Raw genomic sequence first — 27,882 nt, 5'->3', positions numbered from 1 at the left:
CACTTTCTGGCTGCTTCCTACCCTCCTCTTGACAATGCTCTTACAGCTTCCTGCTTCAGTATGCAGGGCAGAAGAGCCTATCTGCTTCCCCAAAATCAGCCCCAGCCTTGCCAGAGATGGGGACCTGGTGATTGGAAGCTTTCTTCCTCTGTATGCAGTGGAGGTCATCAATGTCAACGGAGCAGCCCTTTTCACAAGTCAGCCTAACAAGGACTGTAGGAATCATCAGTAAGTGCCTGTTAGTGTGTTTGTCAATTTTCACTGACTGAAGTTTTAGAAAAAAAATCCTCTTTTTAAAGAAGGGTTGGGGGAAGCTAGGTGGTGCAGTGGATAGAGTCCTGATCCTGGAGTCAAGACCACCTAAGTTCAGATCTGGTCTCAGACACTTAATACTTACTTAGCTGGGTGACTTTAGGCAAGTCACTTAATTTTATTGCCTTGCAAAAATAAAAAATAAATTCAAAATAAAGAAGAGTCAACAAGGAGTCATTTATCCCAGGATTTTCAGAACCTTCCCCTCTCCAACTTTCTCCCATGCAAATCAGGTTTTATCTTTTTTCTTTTTTTATCTCTGATTTTCTTATAAATATGAAGAGAGGAAATAGTATTTTTCATGGTCTTTGTTACTTTCTATCTTTGTCTCTCTTTCTTTCTCTCTATTTCAGTACCTTTGACTCTGTTTTATTTACTCTTTATGTCTCTCTCTGCCTTGGTTTCTATCTCTATAACTATCTCTCTGTCTCACACTGTCTCAGGGCTTCTTGTCTATATCTGTGTCCCTATCATACTCTGTCTCCCTGTCTATCTCACTGTCTAGCTTCATCACTGTTTCAGTCTGTTTCTCTGCCTCTTTTTCTTGATCTCTATATCTCTTCTCTCTATCATTTTCTTTTTTTAGTCTCTATCCCGGTCTCTTTGTTTTTATCTCTGTTTCAATGTTTCCATCTTTCTCTCTGTCTTTCTGTGTCTCGATGTCTGTGTCCCTCTGTGTCTGTCTTCTCTCTCTCTCTCTCTCTCTCTCTCTCTCTCTCTCTCTCTCTCTCTCACACACACACACACACACACACACACACACACACACACCCAAACATCTCTTTCCTTCCACAGAGGCCATGTCTTGGAGAAGGTCCAAAGATGAGTGTTACTGGGATTTTCAGTCATTCATTCCTTTGGGTCTCTTCTTGACCATCGTGTTCATACTGACAAAATGTATTCATGTCAGTCTGCTCTAGACTATAGCCCGGTCTAATCTGTGCTGCATTTGGAATTTGGGTATCATTAACATCACATTTCTTAGGAGAACAGAAGTTTATTCTGAGTAAACATGAATCCTGAGGGATATAAAAAACCGAGGGTGAAATGTCTGTCATGCTTAGAGTTATGTAAAGTGCTCTGATTTTCCTTTGAGTGATGTGTTAGGGTTCAGTGCTTTGTTTTGTTTTTCAAGAATGTTTTGTTGAACTCAAAGCAACCGAGAGATTGGCTCTAGCCTTTTTTTCCAAGACTTTATTAGATTCATTAAACAGCATGCTCATGGCCAGGATGAGACTGGATTATATCTGGTCTGCTCCTATTGCAATCTAAGGAGGAAATAGAGCAGGAACCATTTGTCTTGCAGGGCAGCCTTAAATGTAAGCCTCTGTGAATCTGCAGTTTGTGGGGAGATGTGTCCAGACACAAATACACATTCCCATTTTTCTACTGGATTATTCATTGTAAATTGGATGAGGAGATAAAAGATGGCAAAAAATTGTGAATTTGGTTATATAAGGTAAATTTTTTTTGGGGGAAAGATGATCTTTATCAGATGGTCAGATATATCTGGCCTCTTTTTTCTAAATATCTTCCTGACTGCATGTATCATGCATCTCTCTATCTTTCTTTCACTGTTGTAGTTGCTTTGCAGTTCTCTAATTTGTTCTCCTCCTTCCCCTTCTCTATAATTATATCTCCATTAATTGCCCCAAGGAAGGAAACAAATTCTATTACTTAGGTTCAGAAAGACATTCGTTCAAAAGAAGTCCTAGGTACTTCCTAGCTTTGTGACCCTTGGCAAAACACTAAACCTCTCTGTGCCTCAGCCTCTTCATCTGTAAAATGTAGATAATAATAGTACTTATACCCCAGTTAACTCTTGTACTCTTAAGACTTCTTTTTCTTCATGATTTAGGGTATTTATTCACCTTTTCTATTCCTTCATTATTCTCTGCCTGGGTGAGTGATGATTCACTTTACAGTTAGGAAAAATGCTTCTCATCTCTGTGAAGCTTTAGTCTTGGCTGCTGCTGTGAATCAATGTTCCTTTTTGCTCTATATGGTCTTTATTAAATTTCCTTATGAATTTCCTTATGATCCTCAATGAAGGCAAAAGAACTCATTCTGCAGATCCTCATTCTAAAAAGAAAGCAGTCAATTCAGCATTTAATAAGCACCTCCTGTGTGTCCATGTCCTGTGATACAAACTGGATAAACATGAGATAGTTCCTACCCTTAAGGACTATACATTCTAATAGAAAAGAGAAAATATACATATAAAATATAAAAGAAATCTAAGCAAAAAAAAAGAAAACCAAGTGTAAGGGGTGGCTGGGTGTTGCAGTGGATAGAGCACTGGCCCTGGAGTACCTGAGTTCACATCCAGCCTCAGACACTTAATAATTACCTAGCTGTATGGCCTTGGGCAAGCCACTTAACTCCATTGCCTTGCAAAAAAAACCCCAACTAAAATAATAAATAAATAAATAAATGAATGAATGAATGAATGAATGAATGAATAAATAAAACCAAGTGTAAGTGGGATGGAGGGCATTAGTAACTGAGAAGGCCAGTAAAGTCATTGTGAGGGGGTATGCCTTTAGAGAATAACTGATAACTGCATGAAGAGAATAGGCACAACATCCCCACATCTCAGACACCTGGAAAGCATCTTCTCATGAACAAAAAAGGAGTTGCTTCCTGCAAGTAAATTCAGATGGTGAACACAAGAATGAAGAGGCAGAATGAGGGATTCTCTTGTCCTTAGTTGCTGTCTCTAAGATATCTCATCTGGTTTTACTTAAAAATGGGTTTGAATTGAGAAACATTCCCAGGCCAAAAATCTATTAGGGAATATTGGTATCAGTAAGCTCTTTACTTTGGGTTTTCTGGCTAAAGAGTAACTAAAAGCCATATTAACTATTTTTACGTGACTTAGACTTTCTGTTTTGCTCTGTCCTTAAAAAGAAGGGGAAAGAGATGGGGAGAAAGAAAGGGAGACCTGAGTCATTATTCTTACAACTGTTATTGTTATTATGAAGACAAAAGGAACTTTAACCCTGACATGAATGAGCAGTCATTTCTTCTGAAATGTATTTTCATTGCATGTTTTGCTAGAGGTTTCTGATTTCTTTTCTCACACAGGTGGCTCCACAAAAACTTCCAGGAGGCCATGACCATAAAGTTTGCTGTGGAGGAGATCAATAGGCACCCTGCTCTGTTGCCCAACATTTCACTGGGATTCGAGATCTACAATGCCTACCACAGTGATGCGAGGACCTTGGAGAGCTCCCTGCAGTGGCTGACGGGACAGAGTCAGTTCATCCCTAACTACAGCTGCAGGGAACAGGACAAGTTTGTGGCCGCCATTGGAGGAGCCACCTCAGCTCTTTCTGTTCAAATGGGGACCCTACTGGAGCTCTACCACTTCCCCCAGGTGGGTAATATGGGGCTGGCTATCTTCTAAACCTTTATCAGACCACTCCAAGTTAGGAGAGAGTAGAAGGTACCCCCATTGCAAATAACCCAGATTATAGACGAAGAAATTAGCACCACCAAAAGAATGGGGTACAGGAAGAAATAAGACTTCCTGGGTGCCAGACACCATGCTAAACTCTCTTATGAAAATTATCTCACTTGATCCTCACAACATCCTGTTGAGGCTTGGGCTATTATCCCCATCTTAAACACAAAGAAATTAATTGACTTGAACATGGTCTCAGAACAACTAAGTGTCTAAGAATACTGATTGCAATTTCACTGTGTCATACACTGCATCCACCCTCCCTATGAAGACACAGGACAGACCATTATGGGGCACCAATAGTGAGAGATCATAACCTGCTGCATATGCCACACAGGAGACCATAAGAATCAGTCATGCAGGTAACAGGGGAACCAGAAGAAAGTAGCATCACAAAAACTAAAAGAAGATGACATAGCGAGGAGAAGTGCATTATTAACAATATCAAAAGCTACAGAGAAATCAATATAGATGAAGAGTTAGAAAAAGTCCATTCAATTTGTCAACTAAGGGAGCAATTTCAGTCGCAGCACAGGTGCCACAATGCAGAGCTTTTAGAAGAAAGTGATAGGAGAGGAGCTAGCGATGTTGAATATAAATGAATTGTCAATGAATTAAGCCATGAAACAGAGAGGATTTATAAGACAACAGCTACCAAGTTGACATGATGGTGGGATGAAATGAGGGTCTTTTTTTGGATGTGAGGGAAAGGGACTTGGGCACATTTCTAAGCAGCTGAGAATAAGAGAGTTAATTACATTAGTGAAAGAGTGAAAACAACAGAGGGGACAATCTGGCAGAGATGCCATGGGATAGCATCAAGAGGTTTACCATAACAATTAACGAGGCTCCTCTTGTTGAAAGGAATAGGAAAGGAAGATATCTAATTGGTTCTAATTAAGGAGGAGGAGAAAGGGAATGAGAATTTTTTAAAAGATGGTTTTGGTGAAGTATGAAGCAAGGTCATCAGTTAAGAGGATGGGAGGAAAGAATAATGGATGAGATTTGGAGAAGTTCAATAGTAATAATGTGCAGCATTTTACATTACATATATATGTATATATAAAAAATATATGTATAGCACTTTAAGGGTTCTCTTGTACCATATAGACATAAAGTGACTGGTACATAATAAACAATATCCATATTGGAGCCTGCAATCCTAATTTTCTGTTATTTCCAGATTAGTAAGCACGCCATCATCATCTGACTTTCCTGAAATTATCACTAATGGAACTTAAAATGCCAAGAACAGCTTCCTAGAATGTTTACCAGTGACATCATTCCAAAGTGTAATTGTCCCTATAATAACTCTCCTGGGAATCTAGTCATTCAATCATTTTCTTTCTTTTTCAAAAAATAATTTTAGTTTATATAATAAAATGAAAAGTTCTATGACATAATAAAAATGAATACACATAAAACTGAAAATTTTATTTTCTCTTTAAATTATGATACTTGTCTTCCATTCTCAAAGAGGACCATGACATCAAGGGAGGTGAAGCCATGAAAAGCACATGAATTGGATTTGAGCACCACTGTGCTAAGTCAGCAGTCTCACATTCTCCTCTGGAGCCATCTAGGTCCAGTGGTCCGATAGGAATCAGGATCACAGGAGATGGCCCTGGATGCAAGGCAATCAGGGTTATGTGATTAACTCAAGGTCACACGACTAGAAAGTGTCAAATGTCTGAATCTGGATTTGCACTCCTGTCCTGATTCCAAGGACAGTGTGCAATCCGCTGTGCTACTTAGGGCAAATAGATGGTGGAGCTAATAGAATAGTGTGAACCCTGGAATCAGGAAGACCTGAATACAAATCTGACCCAGATACTTATTAGTTGTGTGACCTTGCATAAGTCATTTTAATCTTTAAATGTATAATCAGCTATACAGGTAAATTTATTTTTTTCTTCCCTCAATCCACCACAAGTCTATATGTATTTGTGTATATATATATATATATATATATATATATATATATATATATATATATATATCTGTATTTGTGTGTATATATATATATACACATATATGTATATATATGTATGTATACATATATATGTATGTATAATAATTCAATTAAACAGTTCTTTCTCTGAATGAAAATAGTGTCTTCTTTATATGTCCTTTGAAGTTAATAATAGTCAAAATGACTCATTTGGCCAAATTTGTCCTTAAAACAATGTTTCTTGTACTGTATATAATATCCTGTTGGTTGCTCTCATTTGACTCTTCAATATTTCATAATTTCGTAATTTCATTGCCATGTTTTTTTTAAGATCATGAAACTCATCATTCTTTCCTTCATTTTTTTTATTTAGGTTTTTTTTTTGCAAAGCAAATGGGGTTAAGTGGCTTGCCCAAGGCCACACAGCTAGGCAATCATTAAGTGTCTGACATCGGATTTGAACTCAGGTCCTCCTGACTCCAGGGCCGGTGCTCTGTCCACTGCACCACCTAGCTGCCCCCAAACTCATCATTCTTATAACACAGAAGAATTCCTTCACAGTCATATAACCACAATCTGTTCAGTCCTTCCCCAAATGATGGGCATTCCTACAATTTCCTGTTCTTTGCCACTACAAATAGAGTTGCTGTAAGAATTCTAGAATATGTAAGCTTTTCCCTCTTTTTCCCTAATCATCTCTGGAAATAGACCTAGTCATGGTATTGCTGGATCAAACTCTTTGCACATAATTCCAAATTGCTCTGCAAAATGTTCAGATCATTTCACAGTTTCACCTATAGTAAATTCATGGTCCAAAGTTTCCATTTCTCCTCCAATATTTGTCACTTTCCCTTTCTATTATTTTTAGACAATCTGAGAGATGTAAAATATCTTTAGTTTGTTTTATTGGGCAATTCTCTGATCAATAATAATTTGAAGCATTCTTTCATTTGATTTCTTCATTAGAAAACTGTCTGTTCATATCTTTTAACCACTTATCAATTGAGGAATGACATATTCTGATAGATTAGAAGCTTTTTATATATTCAAAATATGAGACAATTATCTGAAAAAAATTCTACAAATTTTCCCCAATTTTCTGCTTTTCTTCTTATTTTGTCTACATTTGTTTTATTTGCATGAAATCTTTGTTAATTTAATGTAACAAAATGATCCATTTTATATCTCACTCTTGTGTATTCATAAATGATTTGTCTATCCATATGTCTGACAAATAATTGTGTTCATGGACTTCTGATTTTCTTCTAATTTCTCATTTTAGATCTATGTCATGTATCCATTTTGACCGTATCTTCCTAAAGGGGGGTTGGATATTGGTCTAGGCCCAATTACTTCCATGCTCTGCGCCAGTCTTCTCAATAATTTTTACCAAAAGAAGTGAACCTTATCAGGGAAGCTTGTTAAAATGTTTTCAAATTTATTATTAGTAACTGCATTTCCCTCTACCTCAATTTATTCTATTATCTCTCTTTTCACCCTGTCTCTCCTCAAAATGGTTTTTTAGTGTTTTCTGCCCTCCCCATAATCCACTTCCTTCTATAAGCAATCCCTCCTCTTTTATGCCCTTCACCTCCTACTTACCTGTGGGGTAAGAAATATTTCCATGTCCACTTGAATGTATTCCCTCTGAGCCGAGGCTGATGAGAGTAAGGTTCAAGCATTTCCCGAGACCTACCCCATTACCCCCTTCACTGTAAAAGCTCTAGTTTGCCTCTTTTTATAGATGAATGCTCTGAATAAGAATCTATTAAATGTCACTCAAAAATTTTTTTTGCAAGGCAAACAGAGTTAAGTGACTTGCCCAAGGTCACACAGCTAGGTAATTATTAAGTGTCTGAGACTGGATTTGAACTCAAGTACTCCTGACTCCAGGGCCAGTGCTCTATCCACTGTGCCACCTAGCCACCCCAATTCAAAATATTAAAATAGCACTATGTACCATAAAACATTTTAATAATTATTATTTCTAAATGTCCTTAAAATACATGTCCTAGTTTCAAAGAGAAAATAATTTTATTAATTTTAAACAAAACTATCATATGTGATTAATAGTTGTTTAAAATTAACATATATTTAAATCTAGCCATTATATATTTAAAATATAGGAATAACACCTTGGCTTTAATAAGCTTCTGCCACGTACATCATATGATTTGAATGTTTGTGTTTTTATAACAATATTGCTATCAGTATCACCAAAACACAACTGTTCTAGTATAACAAGCAATTTGTATGAAGTACAATCCCATAATACTCTATTTGAGAAAGATCCCAAAGGCCTCCTAGCTAGAGGAATAATAACTGGAAAATCAGAGAACTCCGCAAGAAGATAGTTAAATGAGAGGGGTAAAAATAGAAATTTGGATTGGTTAAAATTCCCCAGGAAAATGGAGTGTAATCAAAAATTCACTGCATTCATTCACAAGAAGAAATGACTTGATGATAGTCTGTAATTTTCCGCAATTCCCACAATTTCCACAATTCTACCTTCACAGATTTCAATTTTTTTCATGTTTCTCTATTGTTCAGGTCAGCTTTGGCCCTTTTGATCCCATCCTGAGTGACAGGACCCAGTTTCCTTCTCTCTACCAGATGGCTCCCAGGGACTCCTTTTTGCCTCGGGGCATGGTCCAGTTACTGGTACATTTTAAGTGGACCTGGGTAGGTCTGGTGACCACAGATGATCTCAGGGGTGAGGAATTCCTTTGGGAAGTGACAGGGGAAATGGCAAAGCGTGATGTCTGTGCATCCTTTACAGAGAAGATCCCTGTCAGTGAGAGACGACATGAAGAGTCAGAGAAGAATTTCATGGTCAACATAATGAAATCTCCAGTCAAGGTAGTTGTGATTCATGGTGATACAGATTCATTAATGATTTTGAGACATTCACAAGTTCCATTTTTCCCAACATACAAGGTGTGGATCACTACTTCTCACTGGGACATCACCATGAGACCAAATTATATGGATAATTACAATTTCTATGGAGCCCTTTCATTTACATATCACACTAAAGAGGTTCCTGGATTTAAATCTTTTCTCAGGTCAATCAACCCTAATAAAAATTCAAAGGACATTGGACTTAAGGAGTTCTGGTGGTCAGTTTTTCGGTGTAGAGATCGTAATGAAAAGCTAGAGGTAGAGCAGTGTGCACCAAATGCTACTTTGGAGACTTTGCCCATATACCTTTTTGACATGACCATGTCTGGTCTGAGTTATACACTCTACAATGCTGTGTATGCTTTGGCATGGGCTCTTCATGAAAAGCTTCGGATGAAATCAAAGATAGCATCTGAGGAAACTGAAGAAAGCTGGGTGCCTCATCCTTGGCAGGTAAGGTTCCCTTAAGAATCAGTCCTCTCCATTGCTGATTCTTGATATTTTGGATGGAACTCCCAGTTCTTCTCTCATAGAATCTGTTCATTTCACAATCCATCTAACCAGGACAGCATATGAAAAAAGAGGAAACCATTGAAAAATTCATATTCAGGAAGTTATGTCTTTATTCACATTGATAGTTTTGGATTGGGAGGGGGACGCTGTCTGAGCACAGTGCAAACACATATTAAGCTTTAGTCAACAAAAATTCTTGATTTTTTTCACATTAATTTTTACATAGCCAATTAAAATGATCTCATCCATCTTCTAATTGTGAAAAATATTTTTTTAACTTGGGAAATATTTTGCTTTTGTGTCTTTTACATTTCATTTAATTAATTCTAACTCCAATTCTCCTTTCACTTCCAGTATCAAATTGAAATCCTCTATTTTGCATTCAGATCCTTCCAGCCTTCCCTTCATTCCATAACTTTCCAGTCTTCTTGTCTTAAACCCCAATGTAATGTATCCCAATCCACTGACACTGGCCTCTTTCCAGTTTCTCACACTAAATATTTCATCTCCCTACTCTAAACATATTCACTATCCCTGTAACTGAAATGCTTCCCTTCCTTCTTTACATTTGCTGTCTTCCCTGTTCCTTCAATTCCAAATTTAGATTCCGCTTTTTATGGGAGACTATTTCCAATCACTCTTAATGATCCCTCTTCCCTGTGACAATTATCTCCATTTTCCCTGTTTAGATGATTTTGTTGTCCAAGTTGCTTGCATGTTGTCTCCTCCCCCAAGACTGTGACCTTCCTGGGGGCAAAGTTATGTTTCTCGCATTTAGCAGAGGGCCTGGCCCAAAGTGAGTCTTAAAACAATGATCATTGGATGACTGGATCAATCAGGTGATCTTCCAGAGCTTTTTTTTTTGGATCTTGGCCCTGGTTGACCTAGGGCATCCCCTAGCATTCTATCCTCAACTTTTCTCTCTGCTCTTTTATAATATTTCACTTGGTGATAAATAGCTCCCATGGTTTCAGTTGTCATTGTTATGCTGATGAATGTTAAGTCTTCTTAGCTGGCCCTATGCTTTCTGTTGGTCTCCACTTTTGCATCTTCAGCGGGCCACTAGGTGTCTTGAAATGAACTCATGTATACATCTTAAACTCACCATGACTAAAACTCGGCACATTTTTATTCCCTTTAATCACTCTTCCTTTCAATCTCCCCTGAAAGAGTAGTGTTCCAACTGTCTGACTTTGGGAATACCAGGAGACACTCACCCACAAATAGACATTATATATTTTAGTGAAAAAAAAAACTCAAAGAGTGGCGCAGTGGATAGAGCACTGGCCCTGGAGTCAGGAGGACCTGAGTTCAACTCTGGCCTCAGACACTTGGTACATACTTAGCTGTGTGGCCTTGGGCAAGCCACTTAACCCCATTGCTTTGCAAAAACCTAAAAAAAAGAGCAATGGGAGTGAAGTATAGATGTGTTCACTGAAAACTTTCACCTTCTCAGATCCTTGATGTTCTTTCTTCATTAAGAGGTCAATAAAACTTTATAACACAGTTTGTGAATGCATCTTCAGTTGGCCTTTAGGTATCATGAAATGGACCCCATGTGGATTAATTTCTCAATTGATCAACTAATAGACTGTGCTTGCTGCTTCTCAAAGAATATAGTGACTCTATTGATTAGAACATGCTGTTGGTCTCCCTTGAGACTGTTCCTTGATGAAAGCTGTATTTTTCACCACCTCCAACTACAGGCTTGGTTACATTTCTCCACTAGGCTACTGCTAAGTAAAGACCCTTAGCTGTGGGTGGGCAGAAACTTTCCAAGTTCTGGTGACTTGGACACTCAGCTCTGAAACTTGTCACTTCCCAGGCCTTTTACTTTGACAACTCCTCAAGCAATAAGAGAGGGCTTATTCAGTGAGAAACCCTCATGATATTTTAAACTGATCTTCCAAATAATTCTTCAGATGCTTATCTCTGCAGACTAGGTTGTAAGCGGGCAATAGTAATTTGACCAATGATCAGTGGTTTTAGAGGTGTCCGTTTTCTTTTAAAATTCCAAAATGCTCCTGTTCTATGTGGATGAATAGCTGGGGAGAAGAGACAATAACAAGCTATGCTTTATAAGGAAAGTTCCTTTTCTCTTCTGGACTTTTCCTAGGCAAATGAAAAGACTCAAAGTCTTCCATTCTTTACAAGCTAATCAGTGAACAGCTATTTAAATGAATATCTACCTTCCTATATGCCAGACACTGAGTATTAGACCCCAGATACACAAGTACAAAAAATCTAATAATTGTTACTTCCAGGTCATTCAATCAATAACCATTTATTAAGCATTTACTATATTAAGCAAGGGCTACAAAAGAAAAGCAACAGTCCCTGCCTTGGAGAAAGTTAGCTTCTAATGGAGAAGAGAAGAAACGTAGATACAGAGCTAGAGAGATAGAGCTAGAGATCGAGATCATACATATAAGGTACATAAGTACAAATAAATAATAGTTATGATAGTTGACTTGTTTTATGCCTAGGAACAATATAATAGCCCTTTGGACCATCTGGAACCCTTCTCTGTTGCTTTAGGAAGTTTAGAATAAACGCAGACTTAAGAGTTCAACAACTATCATTTTGAGGACCTGGTAAGGATGATCTTTAACATTTGGAAAGAAGTTAGGTTCTTTGAGCTTCAAAATAAGATGAGTCTCATTGGAAGAGACTCTCATGTTGAGAAAGACTGAAGATAAAAGGAAAGGAGTATGGCGGCAGAGGCTGGTGCTCCATCAATAATGTCATGGAAAAAATAAACATGAAGCTGGCCATACTTGGAGAGATAATGGAGGATAGAATGGCATGATCCATGGGACCACAGAGTTGGACATGACAAACAACTGAACACCAACAACACAATGGGAATTTAAATTAGATAACTACTGTCAGAGATTTTTAAATGATCGAATTCTGTGAATTCTGAGGACTAAGGAGAGGTCTTAGGATTGATTACAACTTAAGGTTCAATTTGACTATTTATAACTTGTGATCAAATTGATGCTCTAACCTTTTTTTGAATATTTTGAATAAAATACTCATTCCAAGGTCACATGCAAGAATGAGCAAATCCCTCCAGATCATGCCATATCCCAAAGCACCTCCTGTGTAATCACAGATTCCTCCACAGAGAACACATTTCCTGTTCTGTTACCCCTTTTAGGTTTCATGGGGAATAATGGAATGTAAGGAAAACAATTAAGAATAGTAACATAACTGTCATTTTTCTAGGATTTTAAGATCTACAATGGATTTTGATATAATCTTGTTAGGTATTCTTTCATTTTACAGAGGCGACAAGTACAGCTAAGAGAAGATAAATAACTTGCCCAAGGTCAGCTACAGATAAAAATGATGCAAGAACAAATTCCAATACATTTGTATCATCTCTCTACATCAGGGCACATCCCTTGGTTCACCAGCGCTTGCATCTACAGCATACTGTACAGGTCTTATCTCTGAGAACTTTGGCTTTAGATGCCAAGAAATGACAAAGATTTCTTTTTCTTTTCAGCTCCACTCTTTTCTAAAGGACATTCAATTTAACAACAGTGCTGGTGATCAGGTGTTTATGGATGAAAAAGGGAACCCTGAGGCTCACTATGACATAAGGAATTATATGACATTTCTAAATGATACTGAATTTCTAGTGAAAGTGGGTGAATTTATTCCTCAAGCTTCACCGGGTCAAGATTTCACCATCTGTGAGGAAGCCATTGACTGGGGATGGCTAGATTCAAAGGTCAGAGATTATTTCAAATCAATTTATATGTTCAGTCATAAGAGCAAGTCTCACTCCCCTTCTTTCATTAGAAAATCTTGCCAGCTCCTTTTTCTCTTTTGCCATTTCAGCAAAATCTTGGCCAAACAAAATGGAAAAATAATCCACCAGGTAGGTATTTTCAAGCATTGCAAAAGTTAGAATTATAGGAGATAGAAAAGGAAAGAACTTTAAATGTCATCTTGACTGCCTTTTTATTTGACAGATAAGGAAACAGAGGCCCAGAAAACTTTTGATTAACCCAACACCCTCTGACCCCAAAGCTAGTGTTCTCATTCACTTCCCCACATCTTCATGAATAATGTGGAAATTTCTACTCATTTCAGTTGAGTTAAAATTAAATTTGAGGGGCAGCTAGGTGGTGCAGTAGATAGAGCACCGGCCTTGGAGTCAGGACTACCTGAGTTCAAATCTGACCTCAGACACTTGATAATTACCTAGCCATGTGGCCTTGGGCAAGCCACTTAACCCCATTGCCTTGAAAAATCTAAAAAAAAATTAAATTTGAGCTACTGTGACAAGTTTTCTGTTGATGGAAAAGAACATCACTATTGCCTATATTTTATAAAATTGGAAAAATTTCCAAGTGAATTCTTTTTTAATTTTTTTAGGTTGGGGGGGGCAAGGCAATGGGGTTAAGTGACTTGCCCAAGGCCACACAGATAATTATTAAGTGTCTGAGGCTGGATTTGAACTCAGGTACTCCTGACTCCTGTGCTCTATCCACTGTACCACCTAGCCACCCCCAAGTGAATTCTAATAAACTCCATCTCTATAGTGCTTTAGGTCTTATAAAACTCTAAAGTATCTCGGCCCATCTAATCTCTCACATTAATGAGTTATGACCTTTAGTCCAAGGCTACAATCTCATGTTCTGGACTCCAAAGTAATCTTGAGGGGTCATGATGATATTTTCACTAACAGTTGCTTCAAGTTCCAATTTTTGTTTGCTTTTCCAAATATAAATTGCCAGAAACTAGTGTTCCAATTTGATGTAAACAATTAAAATTGATTAGCTTTAATGAAGGGAAATTTACTTAGGAGATATAGAAAAATCAAATTCCAAATATTTCTCCCTATGCAACACTTGGGGCCACATGCTTCCCTATACCAATTGAGGGTGAGGGACTCAAATGTAAAATAGTTTCTAAAAAAATTGAGCCTATTGCTCACAGAATATCTCTCACCGAAAGAGAAAGAAAAATTAACTTGGCCATTTGTTGTCGTTTTAATGTCTTCTCTGTTATGTCTCAGGACCAAATCAAATAGCACCTCTTTTTCACATAATAAGAAGAATGCAGACAGAGAAGATCAGGGATTGCCTGTAATAGAGAACAGAACCTTTTCATCACTCATCATCCCTTTCTGGAAACAAGTATCGCTGCTTTTTACACATGGACTAGCAACAGGCAGAACATAATCTTTACACTCTAGGGAGATGAATATCATTGGCCTATTATGGAACAGTCAATTCACTCCCATCCTATATGTTTATGGTTCTTATATTCTACATAGAGAAATTTAATTTTGGATGATATCCAGCCTTTCAGCATCTTGGGGGTCATTACCATTGGACTATATTTAGCAGTAATGAATGAATATGTGTCCTAAGACAAAACATCTAAAGCTCTCATTTTATAAATGACATGATTCTAGTCCCCAGAGATCAACAATTTTCAAACAGCGGGGGACAGAAATAGCAATAGGAAGAAAATTCACTGAACATTTCATTAGTGATAACCATTGACACATGTAGAATGATCAAAGCTATTTTACAGAAAATATTTTTGGCCTATAAATATCTCTTTAATTAATGATGTGCTTTCCATTCTCCCGTTAATGGCTCAGGTCCCCCAGTCTGTGTGCAGTAACAGCTGTGGCCCTGGATACCGGAAGACAAGTGAGGAAGGAAAACCTGTCTGCTGCTTCAGATGTTCCCAATGCCCAGAGGGGGAGATTTCCAATCAAACTGGTAAGGTTATACAGGTGACCTCTCCTATAAGACTTCTGGCAAAGAGCAGCATGGGGTTTGGCTAGCGGACTCATTCAACTCAGAGGAATGTCTCTGCCCAAGTAACTGCCACGAAAAATCAGGGTAAAGGTCTGAGATAGATCTGACACATAGGAGGAAATACCGATGCACAACCAGAGTAGGATACCTGTCAGCCCAACATCATGGAAATTATAAGCAACAGTCTCTAGATATAAATCTGTATGAGTTTTGAGCGAGCATATATACATTTATACACATCTATACATACATGTATTCATTTAAACTGATATCTTCTTCTATCCCTTTGTGGATCATGAGCCATTGTCCTCATCCTGGGACTGAGCATAATGACAGAGAATAGGGCTATCCTGGGGCCAGCTCACATTCATCTCTCAGAGGCCAATGTTAAAATTTCAGTGTAAGGATTTAAAACAGGAAACATCAGCTAATGTTACAAAATAGTGATTAATGTCTTTATTGCTTATCTAGAGTGTTGCATAGGGAGAAATATTTGGAATTTGATTTTTACTCTATCTCCTAATGTGTTAATTAGTTATCTAGGTTATACAATATGCTCATAATATAATATGTGATGGGTATGTATTTTAAGAAGCCAATTATTAATGTTCCTTTACATCTCTGCATGAAGGTGGCTAACAGCTGAATATGTCTTCATGTGGTATGATAAAAATGATACCGGGCACAGAATCTCAGGTATCTGCTTGGATAGAAAGTTCAGGACAAGAATTTGCCCCAGGTAGGGCTAGAGCAGGTAATCCCAGGTGAAAGGGGCCTAGGCAAAAAGGTTGATGTGGCTGTTACAACTCAAAACAGAGAAGTTCTACCTAAGAGTCTGTGAGCGGAGAATAACTTGAAGATGGGGGATTTAAACTAATGACTGGAATCTTGGAAGGAAAATCATCTTATCAGGAAGGAAAGAATTTGAGAGAGAAGTCTTGTCAGGCAAGTGGTGAGTGAAAACTGAAAATTGAAAATGAGGGATAGGGCAGGGATACTTTTAATGGCATGGGTAATTCTTACTTTAAGAGTAGATTTGGAAGGATAGGAATTCCTCTGGGTGGAAGAGACAATGCTAAAAAGTGTTCGCTCTTTTCTGGAATTTATTGGAATAGTTCCCCCTGCCCCAAATCAGCTGAATAGACTATACTAATCAAGGGAAATGTAACTGATGGACTAGTTATAGAATATCATAGGTGGAATCAACCTTAGTCATCATCTTTTTCAATGTCTCATTTTATTTACAAACCCTACAGAGGTAACCTGACTTAACCAGATTTGATGTAGAACCTGCCAAGGCTGAGAACCATGTCTCCTCTCTTTTCTATTCAGCATATTCTACAATTAAGAAACCAAATCCGAGACACAGAAAAACAGATGGCAACAGGGGCTCTCAAGGGGGAACAACACACATTACAATGATCATTACAATCATAAGTCCTGCAGAAAGGGTCTTGGAGTCCACAAGACCTTGGTTCTCTACATACGACTTTTAAATCCCAGGGCAAATCAGCTAAAGCCATTGTGCCCAAGACAACACTATGAAAGAGAGTTTCTTTACCATTTTGTAGCAACTTGTGAAGATTAGGAACTCTTTTCTGAGTACAGCTTCTTTTATTTAAAGAAAAGAAAATGCTAAATTTTAGATGGACTTGGGAAACATATATATGTAAAATATGTCTATATACATATATACACATAAATATACAAATACACATGTTTATATGCATATGCACATGCATGTGTATATATGTATTATATCTAATATATATATGAATTGCATCCAAATATATGAATGCTATGAAATATACCCTGAAACCTACTTGAAGATCTGTGGACACCAGATTGTAGATTCACTACTCTAAGACTATACTTTTCCGAAAAGACACCTCCCTACTTGCATTGGTAAATCATGATAACTAGCATCTATAGCATTCTTAAAAGTTCCTAGGTGCTCTGGCTCTGGAATCAGGAGAATCTGAATTCAGATCTGATCTTAGAGACTTGCCACTTACTAGCTGTGTGACATTGTGCAAGTCACTTAACCCTGATTGTCTCTCCTCCAGGGCCATCTCTAATTTCCTATCTAGCCACTAGACCTATTTGGCCCTGGAGAACAAAGTGAGACTGGTGGCTTAGCCCAGCACACCGTCATTCAAATTCAATTGATGGCCTTGCCATGACATCACCTCCACGATGTTGTGGTCTTTGAAAACAAAGGACAAGCCACAGCAGTGCAGCAACAGTGGTAGCAAATACTTTGTAAATATTACCTTACTTGATGCTCTTTGGCTTTCAGAGGCAATCAAAATTGAAAAGAAGGCTCCAAAAAAGATCAGCCACCATGAAGTGAGTGGCCTAGGGAGGTGATGCAAGCTTAAGCAGAGTATGGGTGTTTAGGATGACTGCTCAGAGAATTTTACTGGACTAGTCTCTAACCTGGGCCTGACTAGAGGTGAAACAGAGCAGGCCAGAGCCAGGGGTCCCAATAATCAATTAGTGGTCCAATTAGTTAATTTCAGAATGAGCAATGCCATTTGCAAATCTAGAATTCTCTCAAGGAAAGTTCCTTGTACTGCAATAAAGACAGGGCTTGTATACAAAAATCACAGTAGTAATGGAAGGGGGAAGGTGGATGACAACACGATCACTTGTAGGGTTTCAGCAGTTTGTCACGGCAAATCCAAGAGTGCAAGAAATGTAGGTGTTCTTGAGTCTTATGGAAATCGCTGTTAATTTGCTTCAGATTATAGAGGTCATTATGGTGCTGGGTACAGAACCAGAGTTCTGTGACAGGGATAGGTTTTTCAGCCTTTGATTCACTTCACTTAATGTACACAGGCATAGTATGGGCATAGGAGTGTAGTCATTGTCAGGTTGATCAATAACTCTAAGCTTCATTGTGAGTCTCTGACTACCAAGTCAGAGTCTGTTGGAGAAATAGAGCTTTGAAAAATCTAAATTATTACTATATTCATCACACATATACTGACGAATATGAAAATCATAAGTGCCCTCATATTCTCTCTTTTTGATCAAAGGTTGGATGACCCTGAAGATTGATGAGAAAAATTCATCTGAAATATGATTTTTTTGTTTTATTTTTAAAACAGATGAATTACAAAGTGAATTCAATGTTCTAGATGGCAAGGCAAATAAGGAAGAGATCCATCAGTCTAGGGAGTAACTCACAGATAGTCAAGTATCAATCTATTCTTTAATAGTTTAGTGTTTTATCTACAAAACTTCTTGATTATAGAAATTTGCCTTAAGAGGAAAATGAGGGACAAAGCTATCATATAACATGGGGGACTCCCTTAACTGTTTGATGCCAGAAATGAATCATATCTGATGCCCAATTATGTAATATAGACTGTAAAAGGCAAGGCTCAGAATTACAGGTGGGGAATTTTTCCTTTTCCTAAAAGGAAATAGCACAATGAGAAAAGAGAGTCAAGACAATCCTTTTTAGGCCATGTCCCAAGTGGTCCCTACAATCTTTTTCAGACACTGACATCAACCTTTGCATTTTCTATAATTCTCTCCATTTTCTCTTATTGGCTTTATGACAATTCAGATAATTATCCTGGTAATTAAAGCTCAAAGCAAATGATAGTCCCAGGGATTTTTTTACCTTAAATAGCAAAATATTATTAACTTCAATTTAGAACTTAAATACCTTTAGGCATTTTGGAAACAAAAATTGCTACTTCTACAAATATTAAGATTGTGAGGACATTAGCAAAAAAAGAGAAAAAAAGGCTTAGTTTATAGATGGAGTAACTGTAAACCTCAACCCACATGTGCGTTCTTGGTTCAGTGGTCTTCATCTTCTATCATCTTCTTCTCACCCTGGGGGGCTTTTGAAAGTCTGCCTGAGATGTTGACTACTTTGGACTCCATATGATTTTTAAGGTCAGGCTACCTGAGGATTCCACAATTCGAGCAGGTGTTCCTGCCATTTTTGGGATGTGTCAGATGGAGGCAGCACACTCCTCCCCAGAGTTTGGCAGAAGTAGGACTGGTGAGCAATACTTCAAAGGGATCTTTCCACTGTGGCTCCAAGCAATGTTTCCAGGGATGGCATTTCCAGTAGACTCAGGCAACAGATAGGATCAGGGACTGAGTCTCAGTTGGAATTTCTAAATAATGGGATTATGAAACAAGCTGGTAAGCCACTAATATTTTCTGAAGCAACCCAATACAGTACTATAGGAAGAAGCCTTTGCCTGCTATGCTTCCCATCTATGTTACAGTGGTAGAGGGCTGTAACTATCTAATAGGAACTGAGCTTTTGGGAACCAAATGGGCTAGATCTAGTGTCTAGCATCACTACAGAAGGAGTTGGGAGCAGAGGATACCTAACTCCTCAGATAATTTTGCAAGGAAGATTTTCAATATTCCATTACCTCTTTGTCATTCCTGATGAGTGGGGGTGACAGGCATAATGGAGGTGCTGAGTAACTGACTGATGAAAGCAGCTCAACTAATGAAACCTATATAAACTGGGTACCTCTATTGCTGTTCCTTGGGGACCCCCCCCCATCATGGAGTGACTTTTTCCCAAGTTGATTTTTGCTATCCCAAAGGTATGGCAGTTTGACAGAGGAAGATTTCCACCCACCAGAATATACAAGCCACACTCAAAGCATCAACAGGTGGCAGTTGAATGAAGTTCATCTGCCAGCTTTCAAAGGGTACAAACAGGAGAGGTAGCTCTCTATGGACTAGCTTCAAAGACTTAGAAGCATTGTGCTTAGGCAAGTGGGACACATTCCATAGGACTTGACCCTAGCCTTGTGGAAACTCCACCACCAATGTGTTCAGGCAAATTCCACTAGCTTGTTGAGTACCCCATGGCTGAATGAATGAAAATGTGCTACCACAGGGTAGTAGGATAAGATCTTAGGAAGTATTACAACTCTGTTTAGATCAATCCATAGTTGCTATAGTTTCATCAAGTTTACATCTCTCTGGGGGGTTATGGCTCAGTGGAGAGAGCACCAGCCCTGGAGTCAGAAGGACCTGAGTTCAAATTTGACCTCAGATACTTAATAATCACCTAGCTGTGTGGCCTTGGGCAAGCCACTTAACTCCATTTGACTTGCAAAAACCTAAAAAAAGCTTACATCTCTTCTTTCGATGTTTTTTTCTGGTTTGTGGTAAGCATTCTTTTCTTGGCTCTAGTTATTTCTTCTTTTGTGAGGCTACTAGGCTTAGGTGGGCCTTCGGGGCAAGATGAATAAATTAGAAAGGCCATACTTATGGTTCAAATGGAAGTTTCATAAGGGCCTGTGCAACAGGAGCTAATCCCTCAGGAATTTGGGAAATTCCTGGGGAGAAGGGAGAAAAGGGAATCAAGACATTCACATAAATTTCACAGTCATGATCTAAAGTCTCATGCACATGCTTCAATTCCATAGGTGCCAGGATCGACTGTATTTACACTTTTGATAATCAGATTAAGCTTGGAAAACAAAGTCACTTCCAGGTTGCCTAGCCTGCTAGAGGACAAAAACTGAATATGGAATGAATTTTGGAGCATTTCAATGTCATGTGGAACATGGAACATTAAGGGACAGTCAAGACAAATGTCCCCAGTGGCAGAAGTAAGGACAGTTGTGGCCACTACTGCCCAGAGACAGATTGTGAGGGCTTTTGCAACATGTTCAGAGTTCTACTATAGTATCCCACAAGCCAAATGTTTTCATCCTGTTTTTTGTGTCTGCTCACCAACTGCATGCCCTCCTTCCTCGAAGGTGAATAAAATCAAACTGGGGGCCTAGAGTTAGTGGATGGTAGAGGCTTGACTTCAGAGATTCAAAGGAGTTTGGAGCTTCAGGGAAAGAAATCATGACCCAGGTACAGAATACTAGAGGAGGTCACAAAGGGGCAGGAAGGGTTCAGAGATGACAGACCAAGAAAGGCACCGAATTGACACTTGGTATGAGAACCGAATGATAGTTTTAAGACAGGGTGAGTCTAAGCAAAAGCCTAAGGTGGAGTCTTGGTTTCCTAGGAACTTTAGAGAGGGGGAAGGAGACTGGAGTTTGTTCTGAGATAATTATTGTATGACCTCTAGCTGATAAAACATTAAGGAACTATACAAAAATATCTTGGGAGGGGGAACAAAAGAGGAGGTCATCAACATCCTGGAGGAGGGAAGAATTCTTAAAATCTAAAGAGGAGAGATCTTGTTTTAATATCTGAAAGAAATAGAATGACAACTCACTGGATCCCTGGGGAAGGACAGTCCAGGTGTATTGGCCTCCCAGGTGAAAGCAAAAATGAATTGGCTTTCAGGGGCAATCAAAACTGAGGCTCCAAAAAGATCAATCATCATGAAGTGAGTGGCCCAGGGTGGTACAAGCCTAAGTAGAGTATGGCTGTTTGGGATGATGGATGCTCAGATTACTACAACAGCATTAACTGCTCAGAGATCCTGCCCAAGTTAACAGCCCCATCCACCAGCCTTATGGATGTGTGTGTTAAGAGGATGATAAGGCAGATAGGCTGAGTAGGTATTGCCATAAGGAGGGTCAGGGTTTAGATAGATTTAACTCACAGCAACAGGTGGGGCACTACTCAGTGACTCACTATTGATAGCATCTGATGGAAACAAGCTGGAAGGAAATTGGTTAAGTCAGATGCTCAAGAGGAGTTAAGAGAAAGAAGACCTAAAGGGATGGAGACACAGGAGGGTGTCAGGGATGAAAGGTGCGGGGAAGGAGCAACTTTAGGTCAAATGTAAGAATGACTTGTAAATGGAGCAGATTAAGTGCTAGGACTGGGGGCCTCAGGGACCTGAACAAAGGGACTGAAGATGCCAATCCTTCCAATACAAAGGGAGAAAAGTTCTGAGAAAGGGGCTGCAATGATCTCCACAATTGAGATATTTTCTTGACTGGGGGGGGGCAATTACTGAGGAAGGAATAGAGAGGAACTGAGAAGGGGGAGGCCGAGTTGTTTAAAACTGAAAAAGTGCCACTGGTGTCAACTAGAATAGACAACTCTTCTCTCTGAATGAGCAAGGAAGCATCTCTAACAGGTGTCATGGAAATAATGAGCATGCTCTGTATAGCCCCCTCCTTTTGCCACCCTCTTATAAATCCTCCCTCCAGTTGAGTCATGCTGAGTTCTTTGTATTGGGTTCCTCAGTACTTTCTAGGGTGCTTCCTCTGTTTCTTTTCAGTAACTACCCCAACCCTCAGCTTTCATTCTGTCCTCCAATGGATGGGTTTTTATAGTAAAAACAAACTCCTGGATTGATTGAAGGGGCGTGACTTCTGATTGTACAGGGGCGGGGGTAGTGGGGTGACCTACTGAAGCTGCAAAGGAGTCATAAGGAACATTTTTTTTCTAGCTTCTCTAAGTTCCCCTTTACTAATTTCATCATGATCTACTAGAATGACTGGTCTCAAGGAGGAACTTGGTGTCACAGTGTTGCCAATCAGAAATCATCTATTTAATTGATTAGAGATGGGATAGGGGTGTGAAAATTATTAACAAAGTAGATAAGAAACTGAACCTACCCCATTGCACTATCATGCTGGAGCTTTTGACATCAAAGGCTTGTACAAGTCTGTCACAAAATTAGTTAGACAGATTCCCCAGGGTTCTGTTTAATATCTATGATCTTTGTTAAATCAATGGATTGAGGGTATGAACTCAACTCTCTCCTATAACTTAGGCAAGTTGATTAATGCTCTTTACCTTGGTCCTCCATGTTCCAATCTATCTTAAGGTTCTCTCTGGCTCTTTCCAACAAACTTTTTTTTTAGGTTTTTTTTTTTTGCAAGGCAAATGGGGTTAAGTGGCTTGCCCAAGGCCACACAGCCAGGTAATTATTAAGTGTCTGAGACCAGATCTGAACCCAGGTACTCCTGACTCCAGGGCCGGTGCTTTATCCACTACACCACCTAGCAGTCCCTCCAACCAACTTTTTGACATCATTCCTTAGCCTTCCCTTTCCCAACTAGGGCAACAACGAGTTGAAGTAAACCAGATACCCAGGTCTGTATGAATACAAAATGAATCAGAACTGCTTAGCAAAGACTATGGGATCCTCCCTGTGGTTGGGATATCCTTTGACTATAACCTTCACTATGGGTTGTGATCAAGTCATTTTATTCTTAGAGTCCCCCTCACCGTCAGAAGAATTTTAACTTGCACCTTGAAAAGGAACATAGAAGCTGGGAAAGTGGTGGAGTCTTTTGGTAAAGTTGGGTATAGGTTAGGTAGCTGCTTAGTTTGGGAATTGTTAATGTAAAGATTTTCAAATGATTTAATCCTTTCTTTCATTGATTCTAATCCAGACCTCTGCTCTCTTTCCCTTATCTTTGAGTCCCATTTATTGTATCTGTTCCATTCATGATGCTGCATTTCCTTATACATCAGTTTTGCCTGAAACACTCTAATTGGATCTTATCAAAGCTGCCCCATGGGGCAAGAAAAATGTGGGGTCATCACTAGTCAAATCAACTCAATTCTGTCACTATGAAAGACAGTCAAAGACATTTCTTATACATTTGAAAGGCACATATTTGTTCTTGGGGTGAATTGACAGGAACTGCTCCTATGCCCTTTGCCCTTACCACACAGCTCTTCCATTTTAAAGGTGAACACTCAAAGATAAAATCATCACAATACACAAAGCACAAATATACAAATAAGAATAATCCAAAAAAAGGAGTTATCCATTCTGTGCTAAAATTACAAAAGTAAGCATTCCTCAGCAAAGCTTTAACTAAGGTGCAATTAAAAGACCAGTTTCAATCAATTCCAGAGTCACATACAATCAGAGGCAAAAGAAATTATTATGCAAATACAAATAAAAATTTAAAATAAACAATATAGGAGCACAGAAAAGAATGCCAATTATGCAGGAGGAAAAAAGGAAAAAAATGTCTTATTAGAATGATCTGGGACAAACTGGGTCAAGAAAGGGGACCTGGAACATTCCTCACAATGGAAGGCAAGTTCAATCCAAGGCTGGGTCCACTAATGAGTAATTTTACCATATTAATAAAATGACAATCTTATTTTAAAAATAACAAAATATCAAATGCTCAGCTACTGAAGTGTAATGAAGTCATATTTGATCATAAAAAGATCTGAAATGTACAAGAGAAAACAAAAAAAAGATTCTTTAAGTCCTCTAATTGTAGATGACTAAATTCATGACAGAGTCTCACAGAAATTAGCACTAGACTTAATTTTCTTTAGATGCTAACAAAATATTTGAAAGAATTCTACTATAGTCTATCCTATGGAACAAATGAATTCCTGAAGTTTCCCACACTTTGAGAATTCTAGAATCGTCTTCCTAGGGCCCTACATTATGCCTGAAGCCAATCTAAATACAAACAACCACCAGCAAATTGTGCACTAGTTATACTATGGAAGGGGAAGTAGGATTCATCAAGTATTTACCAAATGTCATACACTGTGCTCCATGTTGGGGGATACAAAAAAAGTACCCAGGTTTAAATGGGGAGTCCACCTTTTCATGGGGATACAATAATAACAGGGTAACATAGATATATTCAGAGGAGCTGTGAGTTAATCTGAGAGGAGGCTACTGAAGAGCAGCCCAAATTGGGAATGACCTCCAGCAGAAGACAGAATCTGAATAGAATCTTTTCCTCTTTAGATGTGGACCACTGTGTGAAGTGCCCAGAAGATAAGTATCCCAATAAGGACAGAGATCAGTGCTTCCCCAAGGTTATAACCTTTCTGGACATTGTAGAGCCTTTGGGGATGACTCTGGCATCGATAGCTATTTTCTTCTCTCTTCTGACTGCCTTGGTTCTCTGGGTGTTTATGAAATTTCAAGAGACTCCCATAGTCAAGGCCAACAATCAAGCTCTCAGTTATACTCTCCTCATCTCTCTCATTTTCTGTTTCCTCTGCTCTTTGCTCTTCATTGGCCGTCCCACCACAGCTACCTGCCTCCTCAGACAAACAACATTTGGAGTTGTGTTCACTGTGGCTGTGTCTTCTATTTTGGCAAAAACCATTATAGTGGTTCTAGCCTTTAGGGTAACAAAGCCAGGGAGTAGAATCAGGATGTGGGTTCAATCTAGGATATCCAACTCTATTGTCCTCATCTGCTCTGGGATTCAAGTGATTCTTTGTGGCATCTGGCTGGGAACTTCTCCCCCCTTTCCAGATATAGATTCACACTCTGAACCTAGTTACATCATTATTCAATGTAATGAGGGCTCTGATATTGCTTTCTACTGTGTCCTGGGCTACATGGGCTTCCTAGCCATGGGCAGCTTCACTGTGGCTTTCCTGGCCAGAAACCTACCTGATACATTCAATGAAACCAAGCTCATCACATTCAGTATGTTGGTGTTCTGCAGTGTGTGGTTATCTTTCCTCCCCACATACCAGAGCACCAAGGGCAAGGCCATGGTTGTTGTGGAGATCTTCTCCATCCTTGCCTCCAGTGCTGGGTTACTGGGCTGCATCTTTATTCCCAAGTGTTATGTGATCCTGCTGAAACCAGAAAGGAACACCCAAGAAGGGATAAAGAAAAAAATGGGTTCAAAGGGCAGAACTTATTCGAGGTCATTGCCTGACAATTCCTTCCAGAGGCATAAACGATTTAAATAATAACCCCTAACATCAAGGAAAACCTCTGATCAACCATCTTGTTCATACATGAATTTCACCTTGTTCTATTTCCAACTCCCCATTTCTTGTCAAAGACACCCAGGGATATGCTGGTAAATGTTTAAAAGAGAATTCTTTGAAAATGTACCAGAAACTTTTTCATTTAATCTGTATTATTAGCATTTTCTTCATCACTTCCCTAAGTCTAGATAATCCACAAAATAATGAATAAAGTCCCATTTGTGGTGTTTTTCAATTTTTTCTTTTTTTCTTTTTCTTTCTTTTTTCTTTTTTTTCATTTTTCAATTTTTAAACCAGATTTGGACACACCGAAAATTTTACAGTCACCTCTCTGGAACTGCTAGGAACTGATCAGTGCTGATACTTCATGACCCCTCATATAATGTTCTATAAGTCTCAATTGTGATTCAACTCACATGAAGTCTAGATCCCACAGTCTTGATCAATGACTCACCCTTCTATATCTAGAGTCCAATGCTCTGAATTCTACTCTGTAGCATTCAGAACATTTTAATTAAGGATTTACATGAATATAAAGAAGACATCTTTATTACTTTTTCAGATAGCAGCAACATGACTAGATAGCCTATTTACTCAATGATAATCACTCTGGAAAATACATTTATTGAATATAACATCAAACACAATTGAAATTTAAAAAGGACAAGGGGAAAGATATTACACATTTGTTTAAAAAGTAAACCACATGGACAGGCCACTTAACCTCATTTGCCTTGCAAAAAAAAAACCCTAAAAAAAAGTAAACCACAAATATATTATGGGTAAGATATCAGTATTATACAGTTCATCTGAAAAAAATCCAGGATTGGGGGAGGCATGGGAGGGATCCCTCCCATGGTAGTGTGAAAGGAAATAGAAAAAAAAATTAGTGAGACCAGAAAAATGCCATCATGTTTCTTATAAAATGAGTTTATTGATAATAGGCAATCTTTTCTGAAGCTTTAACAGAGAGTGACCCTTAGACAAATTGGTATTTAAATGTTTTGAGCACTGATTCAAAACCCAGATTTTTATTTGCATTAAAATATGTCTTGATGATAAATCAGAATGTGGTCTCAAGTGTGCACTTCTATTCAGATAACAATGGTAGATTAGGATCTTATAAAAAAACAAGATAGCAAAGAGGTGGCTGAAGCACCAACTGAAAACCCTGCTCCAACCACTGAGCAGAGCAGTGCTGAGTGAGGGCTGACTCTTTGTAGGCACCTTTACCATTACAGGGATACTAAAACAAAAATGGAAGCCTTGCAAACCCTTTACCAACACCAAAGAAATAGCCAAGCAATAAAATAGAAGAATAAAGTAACCAAGATTTTTGAGATCAGAACTTTTTTATTCTTAAATTAAAAACATGAAAAAAAAAATTCCTACCAGCAACCTGAGATCCCAAGAGCATCTGCACAAAAGATAATAGAAAAGGAATATCCTCCTCTATTTCAGCAGCAATTGAGCTTTTTTCTGGCTTTACCATTTTGCTATTATGAATTGAAAGAGAAAATTTTGGCACCAATTCTAAAGGGATGGACCCCAACCAAAGAAATTATAGTAAATGCTTTGTTTTTATTGTTATTTTTATGCTGGTGCTAAACCTTTACTTGGTGTGGTTTAATTTTTTTTTTCCTTTTGCCAATCCTTTATTTTCAGGATATGGGGAGGAGAAATTTCCTGCTTTATATTATGTGACAACTATTGGAAAATGTGCAGCATGAGTGACCTTCCTCAGAAATAAAATGATTTCACCCTCTGAGGGAACAAGGGGAAAAAAAAGCAAAACTAGCGCTTAGCAGTTTAAATTTTTGGAATTAAATTAGCTGAAAACTGTAGGACCTCTGAAGGGCTTGAAATACATAGACCTTCAGAGCAAAGAGTAATATGAAACAACTAAGATTATTACTTAAGTATTCTGTATAGTAATGCCATTTTGGTCTTCTTCTATAACAGAGGATAAGAACCAACTAACTATTTGGGAAAATAGATCCAGGGGCTGCTAGGTGGCACAGTAGATAGAACACCAGCTCTGGAGTCAGGAGTGCTGAGTTCAAATCCGACCTCACTTAATAATTACCTAGCTGTGTGGCCTTGGGTAAGTCACTTAACCCTACTGCCTTGCAAAAAAAACCCCTAAAAAATAGATCTAGGTGTAACTGAATTTATTCTGGCCTCTTTAAAAGGAAAAATACGTCTCTCCTAGAATTTATTGTACAATTTAGAAATAAGAAAAATTGGGGAAACCTATGGATCAAGAAACTTGTCAGTTGTGTGGTTTTAAGCCAAATTTATAACAC

The 27,882-nt window shown here is 38.5% G+C and overlaps 1 protein-coding gene across 1 annotated transcript; it reads left to right on the top strand.

The window, feature by feature from the left end:
* The first annotated feature begins 16 nt into the window (after positions 1-16).
* On the top strand, positions 17-25,555 carry LOC141499662 (vomeronasal type-2 receptor 26-like). The gene is made up of 6 exons (XM_074202314.1): positions 17-228; positions 3,400-3,691; positions 8,280-9,083; positions 12,658-12,885; positions 14,773-14,896; positions 24,588-25,555. The coding sequence occupies exons 1-6, from the start codon at positions 35-37 to the stop codon at positions 25,553-25,555; spliced, it is 2,610 nt and encodes an 869-aa protein (XP_074058415.1). The 5' UTR covers positions 17-34.
* The last annotated feature ends 2,327 nt before the right edge of the window (positions 25,556-27,882 follow it).

This window comes from Macrotis lagotis, chromosome X (genome assembly GCF_037893015.1).
Source record: "Macrotis lagotis isolate mMagLag1 chromosome X, bilby.v1.9.chrom.fasta, whole genome shotgun sequence".
NCBI classification, from domain to species: Eukaryota; Metazoa; Chordata; class Mammalia; order Peramelemorphia; family Peramelidae; genus Macrotis; species Macrotis lagotis.
The sequence above is the reverse complement of the archived record's forward strand: the minus strand, read 5'-3'. Positions and strand labels throughout refer to the sequence as shown.